Source organism: Anabrus simplex, chromosome 8 (assembly GCF_040414725.1).
Source record: "Anabrus simplex isolate iqAnaSimp1 chromosome 8, ASM4041472v1, whole genome shotgun sequence".
In the NCBI taxonomy this organism is placed as follows: Eukaryota; Metazoa; Arthropoda; class Insecta; order Orthoptera; family Tettigoniidae; genus Anabrus; species Anabrus simplex.
Window position 1 is genome coordinate 17,634,307 of NC_090272.1, and position 12,038 is coordinate 17,646,344.

Here is a 12,038-nt window from a genome sequence, read left to right on the forward strand (position 1 = left end):
TTCGACGAGGAACAACATTATGCCAAAGTATGCCAGAATGTAATTGATTTTCACCGATTTGTGATTGAGAAGCGTAAAGTTAAGGAATATTTGCTCTCCCAAATAGAAAAGCAGATCAGAGGCCAATAAGTTTCGACATGCCACAAAGTCGAACAATCGATACGAAAGGAATATCAAGTGTACACACTACGGGAAGTGAAAAACAACGATGCACTGTAATCCTTGCTGGTGGCAGAAAGCTTACATCTTAGGTTGTTCTGAAACAAAAAACCATGCCAAAAGTAAAATTTCCATGAGAGATCCACGTTCGTATCCAGGAAAGGGGTGGTTGGACACGCCACTCGTACAAGACTGGATACGAACTGTTTGGGGAAATCGAGCAGGGTCCCTCTTTCGATGCCCGGCTCCTAATGGACAGTTTTTGTGGCCACCTGACGGAAGACACTAAGAAGTTATTGGAAAAAATAAAAACCGATTTGGCAGTGATTCGTGGTGGAGTGACGTCGGTACTTCAATCCTTGAACGTTAACATTCAAGAACAACTTTATCGGTGCTGGATGGCGGAACTTACCCCAACAGGCAACCTCCTGTGGAACTAATTTGTGAGTGGATATTGCGCGCTTGGGACATGATTTCTTCGAAGGTGATTGTAAAGATTCAAAATAACAGGAATCTCGAATTCGTGAGACGGGGATGAAGATGATGTGAGCAGTGATAAGAGTAGCAGCAGTGCTGGTACCAAACTCGAAGACGGTATGTCATTACTATGTATCCATGTGAATTGAACTTGTTTCACTTCAGCTCATATCGGGAGGAGTGTCGCTACTTCAAACCTGTGTCTCCAACTTACCATATCTGATTTTCAGAAAGAAACGCATGCCGTAATTTTACGCCAAATGACTTGAACCAATTGTATGTACGTATTTGATGTATACTTTTCAATGCAAATTTTTTAAATATCTGAAATCCTTGGAAAATTTACGCATCCAAATTTTTCTCCTGTATTTTCGTCAAAAAAAAAGCATTAATTATGCGAGAAAATGCGGTATATCTAAACTCAAGAATTTTAACAGTATAAAGACGTGAAAATCGGTACTTGGCATCTCCTTCAAAAATAAAGAAACACATATTTTGTTCTTTTCGGAAAGTTCAATTCACGGGCGTGAAAAGAAGTAAAAAATGGGGTGAAATTTTAAAATGCAGATATCTCAAAAAGTTAACATGTTACAGATGTGAAAATTGGCATTTGGGATCTTCTTTAAAACTAAAGAAACATGTTTTGTTTTTGTAAAATCCAATTAAGGGGGTGAAAATAATTGAAAAAATGGGCACATTTTAAAAATAATTATATCTACACTATATCTCAAAATATAACATGTAAAAAGTGAGGAATCGAATTGTTTTTATGAGGATACTTATATCTCAAAACTGAAGATGTTACAGATGGGAAAATTGGCATTTGGAATCTGCTTTAAAAATAAATAAAGACTTATACTTTGTCTTTGGAAAACACACTTAAAGGCAGATAATGTCTTTATCCACTACTGAGGAACGATTACTTTTATCGAATTATGAAATCCACACAAGCGAAACCGAGGGTAACATATAAAATAGTACGTAGTATTTTAGTGCTGGGAGTGTCTGGCTATTGTGATGCAGGCTCAAGGGTGACCTGCATGTCTAGATGTGGGACGATGATGATTACCAGGTAGAAAGAAAGTGAAACCTCGTGTTGGCACATAGCCTACTCTTGTTGAATAATAGCAAGGTGTCATCTCCATCTGATGGTTGACTCGCTATTATCAGCATCATCTGAACACTGCAGAATGGTTTGAATCCAGGGCCTTTGGCACACGATTGCGTGGTTAGAAATTACCACCAGCTCTGCTACAAGCCGGCCAACATTATGATCATGATCACCAGGTGGTTTTATATCCCAATAAATAATTCAGCACTTTTAGGAGACACCAAGGTGACATACAGGGGACTGATATAAAATTACAATCAGACTTGGAATCAGAAAACTAAAGGCACATCTTAATGTAATTACAACAAAATGGATGAGCCCTCCGGCACTACAAATTCTTTAGAGATCTGTTCCAGCCAACTGACTGCCACCTTACTTCCCCAATCAAGAGAGATTTTCATGCTTGTAAACAATAGAAAATCAGGCAACTTTCCATCCGCTTCAGAAGTTTGAGTGAATATACCACTCCAGGGCATTTAAAAGTTTTACAAAACAGGCCTTAGACTTGACCCTGAAAGTTTTCAATTCCAGCAACAATTTAATTGCAAAATATTTGTTCAAATCACTAACAATAAAAATGTTTCTAAGGGATGTAACTCTGTTAAATCTTTCTCAAAAAATCTGTGTACCAACATGCATTCCAGTTATGTTAGGAACATACTTGCTTTTCTGAAGGGTGCCTTTTGAGAAACGCTTCTGGGAAAGGGTCAACTCAGCATGAAGACGTTCACAATCTCGCTCTTTGTCGATCAACTTCTTCCGCAGCTCTGACACTTCTTCTTCTAGCACCTAAGAAACAGAAGTGAAAATATTGAGGATAGATGATGTACACTGTGTCTCACGGTTGAGAGTAACTTTCATCAATAATGCCATGCTAAAACTTGTATAGCTTCTAATAAATAAATAAATAAATAAATAAATAAATAAATAAATAAATAAATAAATAAATAAATAAATAAATAAATAATATTTTTTAAATTTATTTTTCAATTAGGAATTTTCTACAACACAGCAGTTCTTCTTTGTCCCCATCACTTTGTGCTCTGCACCATAGATGAGTTTGTTCTGAACACTGCGTGTACTACCGCAACTGTTCTCCTGCCTTCACTAGTGCCATCAACCTCATTTATTGATCTTATTATTTGAATTTACTGACAATTTTTATTTTCCAATTTGCAATTCATTTTGACAGACATTCTGTTTACTGTAATTCAGATTTCCTCTTCATATGAAAAGCATCAGCTACCTCATTAACAGAGGGATGAGAGTCACTAGATAGAAGAAAAAGTTTCTTTTTAATTATTCATTTAAAAATGCAGTTTAAAATTCAGAAGCAAATTAAAATGCCCACAATATCATCATAGTGCATCACCAGAGCGATCATCAACATCAATTTTTGATATAAACGTGATAGTCACTAGTACCACCCTGCTCAGTACATTCTCACATTAGTCTTATATTAAAGGGACTGAACTGTGTGACAGGTTTTGTAGAGAAAGGAAAGTGTGTTGCATTTGGACATGTAACTACGGCTAAATTGTAAAAGGGTTATCATTATTGTTAGGCGATACTCTGGAAAATTGTTAAAATATCGTGATATGGACTTTCGGAACAGGGGATGTATGCCCTTGTCTATTCTAGAAGCATGTTCATAGTTTAGTAAGATGGAAAATTCTCGATAAATATTTCGGTTGGAGAAAATAGCAGGGGTTTTGACTGGTGCATCTGGGCGGCGAGAGGTAAGCTTCTGTTACATGGTGATCGGACCGGAGCCAGCCTCGGCCTCCTTAAGAGAGCGAGGTAAGATTTCGTGGTCTTTTCAGTTCGCGTCAGTCCAGCGAGCTGACGCATTTCGGAGATGCTCCCACCCAGGATGGCCTGCCTCGGGGTGAGCACTATTGGTTTCATTTAAATTTAATGTTTACTTTCTTTTCTCATAGGAGTTTACGCCCTGATTCACCACGCAATTATAAAGATATCTTTGATATTCAGCGCGTCAAGTTTTCGTATTTAGACTTTCCCTCTTGGTTCCATTATGTATAATTTTAATATCACGTGGTTCCTATTACCTCAATCATTGTATTCTGTATGTTACATTTGTGGTTAGCCTCTTTGACTTAAGGTCTTGGTAAACTGCTCCTGAGCTCGTATGTTTGCCCTACGTTAACTTGAATTTTGAATCGATGAATTTCGTTTGTAATGTCGATTTTGAAAGTAAACATTAACAGATCAAGGGATCACTGTTAATTTTTCTTCAAATCCTCGACCTACGTATCCTCTTGACCCTAGGTAGGGTTCCCACACCTGCACCACATCCTTTCTTACAGTCGTCACGTTGCCCAACCTGAGTTTCATTTGTTTATTTTTTGATGCAGTTTGTCTTGTGTTTTGGTTTGCATTAAAGGTGTTAAAATTCCAAATTTTCCTTTACTACGTGTTTTGTAACCAGTTACCGGTTACAAACAGCTCACTACATCCCAGAACTTGAGAACTTGTAGATCAACCTACAATTAACTTCCTCATCATAATAGCAATATGACATCAGTTACTGTGTGCTGGCCCTGGGATTTTGAAGGGTAGATATTATTATTATTATTATTATTATTATTATTATTATTATTATTATTATTATTATTATTATTATTATTATTATTATTACTATTATTATTATTATTATTATTATTGACCACTGAGGATCTTTGTCCGAATTTTCCTCTTCCTCCAGCACTCCTTCAGGTGGGCGCTTCTGTTCATCCAACAAGGCTCTTCCCGTCTTTGCAGTTCTTTCGACTTGAAACCCTTCCAAATTATTATTATTATTAGATGTGAAAAAGACCAGAAAACTGATCACGCAAAGCTTACTTAGATGTTGTGCATTTCCTTCTTTGCCACGCAGCCTTCAAATTTTCTCTCATTGCTGTTATTGATTCTTCTGTCCACTTGGCTCCTGTCTACTTTCCACTTGCTGATTTTCTTTCTGTAGTAGGTTCGGTCTGCGATGTCAGTCACTTTGATTCCTGATTTTTCCAGGTCTTGGCGGATTTCCGATGTCAGACTATTTGTTTTGATGTTTTCTCTTGCCTCTAGTAAAATTCTTGTCAGTCTGTTTTCTGGAGGGAGTTTGATGTGTCCATAAAATTTCAGGTGTCTTTTTCCGATGTAACCCCAAGGATTGAGAGCTCCTCGAGTTTTGTACAAGATTGCAGTCGGTATCCTTCATCACTCAGTTTTGGGCTGAGAATTTTTCTGATGATTCACGACTGACTTGTGGTACCTACCTGGGAGAGACTTCTGTCCCCACATCTCATCCATTTCCATACCATCACAACTATCATTTCAGAAATTGCCCAAGCACAGGCATCTGATGATGAGCTTCGCGAACTACAACAATACACAGAGACAACACTCAAGTTCAAGAACATTACATTACCATCAAGATCTGAGTTAATTGCTGATGTTTCTACAAGAAACTCAGACCGGTTTTCCCAAGTCAGTTCCGTAAATTTGCATTTGATGCATTACATAATATGGCCCACCCCGGTATTACAGCATCTACCAAACTTGTACAACAACGGTATGTATGGCCGTCAATGAGACTGGATATAAAATTTTGGACTAAATCCTGTATAGCCTGCCAGTGTTCGAAGGTCACGAGACACACTATCAGTCCTATAAGTACATATGAACTATTGGACTCCCATATTAACGTGGACATCGTTGGCCCTGTTCTCCGTCTGAAGGATACACCTACTTCCTTACTATGATTGATCGTTTTTCAAGCGGGCCGGAAGCTACGCTCTTATGGATATAAGAGCTGAAACAGTCTCATATGCCCTGCTGCACACATGGATAGCTTGATACGGCATACCATCTGTTATCACCAGTGACCAAGGCAAACATTTCGATTGTTCTCTTTTCAGTAACCTGATGAAACTCCTAGGTATCGCCCTGCTCCTAACATAAAGATCGAACGCTGGCATCGTCAACAAAAAGCTGAATTGCATGCACGACTCTCCAGGAACTGGATGCCCCAATTTCCTCTAGGTCCTCTTAGTCTCCGATCAGTCATCGTACCTCACTACTCCTCTCACCAATGAAACTCAAAGAGCTCACCAGGTCCTTATGTCCAGTTCAACCAGCACACATCTCTGACCTCCCAACTTGTTCCCATGTATTTGTTCTCTCATCTATGATGGACCCTTTAAAGTACTTACATTTTGTGATTCTGTTACCCAACAGTGAACAAACTGTATCAATAGATAGACTGAAACCTGCTTTTCTTCTAGATGACCAATTTCCCTCACAAAATGCCACACAACAGCCCATGTACCAACAACTATAGATCAATCCTCCAACTCCACAGACGAAAAGAAGTGCACCCATTCTGGACGAACTGTTCACTTTCCTCTCCGTTATCACAGGGGAGGGAGTATGTGGTGGCTCCCACTTACGTTAAAACAACTCCAAAGGCTTAGTGACCAATCTTCACATTTTCTCTTTGCTTTTTAAGATTGTGTAATCTGCTTGTGGCACTTGTTATCTATGGTTATTCATATCTCTTTGTTGATTGAGAGTGATGTGCTAATAATAAATCACTGGTTCTTACCTATTTCATCCTTAAACAGTAAGAAATCGAGTTACGCTATTCGGAAGAATTGTGATGAAATTCACTAACAGGTGGAAGAAAGACGAAATAGTGAATGCAAGAATACATAAAAGAGTGTTGAACACCCAGGATATTGGACTGAACTGCCCATCACGCAAAGTATTCATTAATGACCATCTTTCGCCCAGGAATGAGAACATTGCAAGAAGGTGCAGGCTACTGAAGCAGAATGGTAAAATATTTGCCACATGGACAAGGGACTGCAAGATCTACGTCCGCGAAGCTAGGGATGGACCAAGCATGCTCATCAGCAACGAAGAAAAGATCACACACCTCGAGAATAAACTCGGACAGTAAACGCTGCAGGTACCATATTCACACAAATTGATACTGATTTTAAATGGTACAGGACATTTATAGCAGTGAGGAAATAATAAGTCCTGTTGAGATCCAGTGTGATACTATAGAAAACTATAAATTACAAACTAAGAATCAAGCTCTAAATTTAAATGTAACTGTATCAATGCACGAAGTGTTAGGAACAATTTTAAGGATATTATGCTTATTATAGATGAGGTTACAGAACTTGACATTATAGTTATAGCAGAAAAATGGCTATCAGATGAAGAAACATCTCATTATAACATACCTAGCTTTGAATCTTACCATCTAGTTAGAGAGGGTACTGGAGGGATACTGTCAGTGTATGTATCAAGAATATGGACAGCTAAAGTCTTTAAGGTCATTAACAGTTATCACAGTATTCTCCAAATAGAAGTATTTAGCAAAAACCGGAGATATAACTTGATTTCATATTACAACCCAAAGGAGAGTAATATTACTAATTTTATGATAGATCATGAATTTGTTTTGTGCAATACCCGAAAATCAAACTCATTGCTTATAGGAGACGATAACGTAGATTTTCTAAAAGATAGCAATATTTATAGGAACCATACATCCTTATTGAATTGTTACAATTTTTACCCCTGCAATACAAGGCTACCAATAAGAATAACACCCACATCATCAACTTTAATTGATCATATACACTCAAATATTGCCACTGCTGATTACTGTGTATATAATGACCTTAGTGACCTTAGTGATCATAATATTCTAATTCTAGAAGTAACAACACAAATTAAATAGAGCTCTCCATTCAGTAGTGACGCAAATATACAAACACACATGAAAATAAGTTACTCGAAGCTAAATGACTTTTTCACAAAAAATACATGTACAAATTTATCTGCTGACGTGAATGAAACCTACGACCAGCTCTGTACTTTTATTAGTGAGGGACTTAGAGTAGCTAGTTCAAATATTGGGCAAAAACCAGCACGAAAAGATACACATAAGCCATGGGTAACACAAAAATTCCTAGAAGTTGTAAAAAAGAAAAAATATCCTATATGCAAAAACTAAAGCTAAAAACCCTTCAACTGAAACAATTGAAGAGTACACAATATGTTGCAAGGACGTAATTAAAATGAAAAGATGGCTGAAAAGGTCATATTATAATCATGTAATTAGAAAAGGGGATACTAATAAAGAAATGTGGAAGGCAGTAAACCAAATACTTGGTAGAACTAATAGTAAACCAAAAGTTACCGAACTTGTGTATGAAAATGTTCACCACACTTCTAGTCAAGATATTTGTAAAGCTTTAAACACATTTTTCGTTAATGCAGTTGTAAACTTGGCTAAAGATCTTGGTCCATGTAACCCACCTTTGTTGTCTAATCATACGATCTGCAACTCTGTGTACTTTAGGCCAACAGATGTTAAGGAAGTTACACAAATCATAGAAGCACTAGCCAGCTAGAATAACTACACAGAAGACGTAATAAATAACATACTCCTCAAGAGGTGTGTAAATCATCTGGCCCCCTTGCTCACCGAGATAATTAATTTGTCATTGCAAACAGGACTAATACCAGACATATGTAAAATTGCAAGAGTGGTACCAGTTCTTAAGAAAGGAACACAATATGACCCCAGTAATTACAGCCACTATGTATAGTATCTTCGCTAGCAAAATTACTTGAAGTAGTAATAAAAAAACAAGTCTTGAATTTCCTAACAAAAACACATCTCTTTTTCAAATTTCAGTATGGCTTCCTACCCAAACATAGTACACTTTCAGTTGCTTTTGACATAGTGTCCCTCATACAGAATGCATTACATAGTAATAAAATAGCAGCTGGAATTTTCATAGATCTTGCAAAGGCATTTGACATAGTTAACCATATCCTACTACTTAATAAACTGGCAAATGCAGGAATTAGAGGAATAGCCTTTGAGTGGTTTAAAAATTACTTAACTGATAGGAAGCAATATGTTAATATCAATGAAACTAAAAGGCCCATCTACAATGTTAAACATGGTGTCCCACAAGGGTCAGTGCTGGGACCATTACTGTTTTTAATATTTATTAATGATATAGGTTATCTTGAGTTTACTGGTAAGATATTCCTGTTTGCAGATGATATATTTATATTTTATAACAGCAGTTGTGAATAAACGATTATGGAGTATATGCAAAAAGATCTGGACTTACTAACATCATGGCTGAACAACAATAACCTAGTTATAAGCACCTCAAAAACAAAATACATCATATGTCATAAACCAACACAAATTATCAATACCTGTAATGTAGTAAAAATTATCAATGAGCCCATTGAAAGAGTAAAGCAGTTTTCATATTTAGGTCTGGCTTTAGACAATAACTTAAGTTGGAATGAGTATATCTTAAATGTAAGGAAAAAAATATTAGTGTAATTGGAGTACTAAAAAGACTGAAAGGCTATGGAATAAACAACCAAACCTTAGGAAACATATATACCTCCCTCATACATTCACACCTTATGTACATGAATATAATATGGAGAAATTGTACACAGGAAGCTATAAAGGGACTAGAAGTACTCCTAAGGAGAGCTTTAAAAATTATGTATGGATATGATTTTCTGAAACCATCTGTGGAAGTTTTTCAGCAAACAAACATATTACCAGTACAATGCCAGATTAAATACTCTCAAGCTTTATTTATGTTCAGGTATAAAAATAATATGATTTCTGTTAATACAGAACTACGATACAGCAAGGGCATTCACACCCATAACACAAGATCAGCAAACCAGTTTTACAAAGATTCCACTAACACTACCAAATATGGTGTTAAAAGCATTTCTTATTCAGCCTTTAACAATCTACCTCCCAAATTAAAACAAATCAATAAGTTGTACAGATTTAAGAAAAAAGTACGCAGGTACTTCCTTGAACAGTACGTTGGAGAATAAATTGATAACCACTGTGTAACTATTTTTCCACCTAAGTTTAGTTTATTTTTAATATCTTCTTTTTTCCATGTAAAATGATATTATGATGTAAATCATTAATTGTAAATATTCCTTGTTATGTATGTAGGCCTATGCCTTATCTGTTAAGTGAAACTTAAAGCTGCCAAGTTGTGATTGTAAACTGTGGTCCCTCCTTGAGCCACTAGCTCACTGGGACATTCTATAACCAAAAAATAAATAAATAAATAAATAAATAAATAAATAAATAAATAAATAAATAAATAAATAAATAAATAAATAAATAAATAAATAAATAAATAACAGTGGAAAGTGACCGGATAGCATTCACTAAAAGAGATAGCGTAGGCATATGAATACCATAGACGTATGAATTTTCTGTTGTTACTGAACTACAGCACTGTTGGCAGCAGGAGGCGTGCGATGGTGTAGCAAAAGTGATGATAAGTAACTATGTGGCATAAAGCTGAAGTAGAAAGATTACAAAACATATGTTTGGGATGCCTTCATTTTAATTGTAAGCAGGTATAAAAACTGTCGTTCTGCCATTCTGCCTGAATATTGGTATTGGTTATTACGTGAATTTACTATGTTATGGTTGAAAAAAAGTATTTCGATTTGTGTTTTGAGTTTTAAATGCAATATTAATTTCTCCTTTTTAATAGGGTTAGAAATTTGGTTTTGTAGTTTTGATCAGAGTGAGGTTAGCGACCAATTTGAATTTTACCCTATTAATTACTTTACTGAAAATTTATGTTGTATAACCGTTAACAGATGCTAAGTCTTTTATGAATTTAAGTTCTTTCTTCAAATTGTTTTCTGTGAGTGGCATTTTAAAAGCTCTGTAAACCGGACTAAAAAGCAGCTTGTTTATGTGATTTAGGTTGTAGAGATTCTTTTTAATAGTTATCGGGACGTAAGATGGATTTCTATAAATTTGAAAGTCAAATTTATTTTCTGCTCGTGTTATTTTAATGTCCAAAAGATTATTGAGTGATTATTTTCTTCCTCGTTAGTAAATTTAATCTTTGGTCGAGACTGTATAAGAAGATTAGAATTTATCACTGTCATTATGTTTACTGTCTATTATAACAAATGTATCATCTACGTATCTCAACCTTAAACACAGTCCTTTTTACTTTGCTCTGCTCCAAGTGATCCATATAAATATCGGCTAATATTCCTGATGTGGAATCTCCCATCCCCAAACACATCTGTTGGTAAATTCTACTCTTAAATGTAAAATAATTCTTGTTTAAAACGAAATTGAATAAACTTATAAATTCTTCTATTTCACAAATACTAGGGTACATGTTGGTTATATCGTAAGAACACATCCTATGATGTGATTGTGGGCTGAAATTATTTAATTTTTCACAAAAGTCAATTTAATTACTCATTGTAGAATCACTATTAAATTTATAGTGTTTTTTAAAATTGGTGCACGAATTTTGAAATTGTATAGGCGGGACTACCTCTACTATTGATTATAGGTCTCGAATACCGGATACTGGCCGCACTTAAGTAGTAAGATAGTAGGTTCGAACCCCACTGTCGGCAGCCCTGAAAAGGGTTTATCGTGGTTTCCCACTTTCACACCAAGCAAATGCTGGGGCTGTACCTTACTTAAGGCCACGGCCGCTTCCTTCCCACTCCTAGACCTTTCCTGTCCCATCGTCGCCGTATGACCTATCTGTGTCGGTGCGACGTAAAACAACTAGCAACAAAAGATTATAGGTCTAATAGGCATATTTGATTTATGGACTTTGGGTAGAGCTTTAGCTGTTGGTAATTGAGGACTCATGTTAATCACTTTAGTACTCTTGTTCGTTGAAGAGAAAAGTGGAATTTTAAATTATGTTCTTTACATTCTTCTGAATTTTATTTATAGGATCTTTTTAGTTACTAAGTAATTATTATCTGAAAAAATGCTTCTGTTCTATTAATGTAATCACACTTGTTTAATAGAACTGTGGTTTCACCTTTGTCAGCTTTGGTTACTTTAACGCGAGGCCTCGATATTAAATCAAATATAATATATCCTTACGAAGTTTTCCCTTGCTACAGATATGTCAACAAGCTCATTGCATAGTTGGGAGAAATCACAATTCAACTATCAACACAAAGCTTGAAAGTCCCCATCAGACCTAGGCCCTGCTCACTTACACGCGATATTTAAATTTTGAATAAGATAACAGCGAATGTTGAGTTTAACAAGTTTCAACAAATGTTAATTTCAAAGTGTGCAACATCATCACCTATAATAGACTACGGCACAGATATTATCATGACAAACACAAAGCGGTAATAATTGCGCCTGATCTCATAATTTGTTTTGATTGTGTAATATAGTTCATTT

The 12,038-nt window shown here is 35.9% G+C and overlaps 1 protein-coding gene across 3 annotated transcripts in view; it reads right to left on the reverse strand.

The window, feature by feature from the left end:
- Nucleotides 1–12,038, reverse strand: part of LOC136879210 (uncharacterized) — a 1,250,431-nt gene that overhangs the window by 736,221 nt on the left and 502,172 nt on the right. For all 3 annotated transcript variants that reach the window (XM_067153008.2, XM_067153007.2, XM_068228965.1), the window contains one exon: nucleotides 2,409–2,536. In XM_067153008.2, the coding sequence (XP_067009109.2) occupies nucleotides 2,409–2,536 (128 nt within the window). The remainder of the gene's footprint in view (nucleotides 1–2,408; nucleotides 2,537–12,038) is intronic.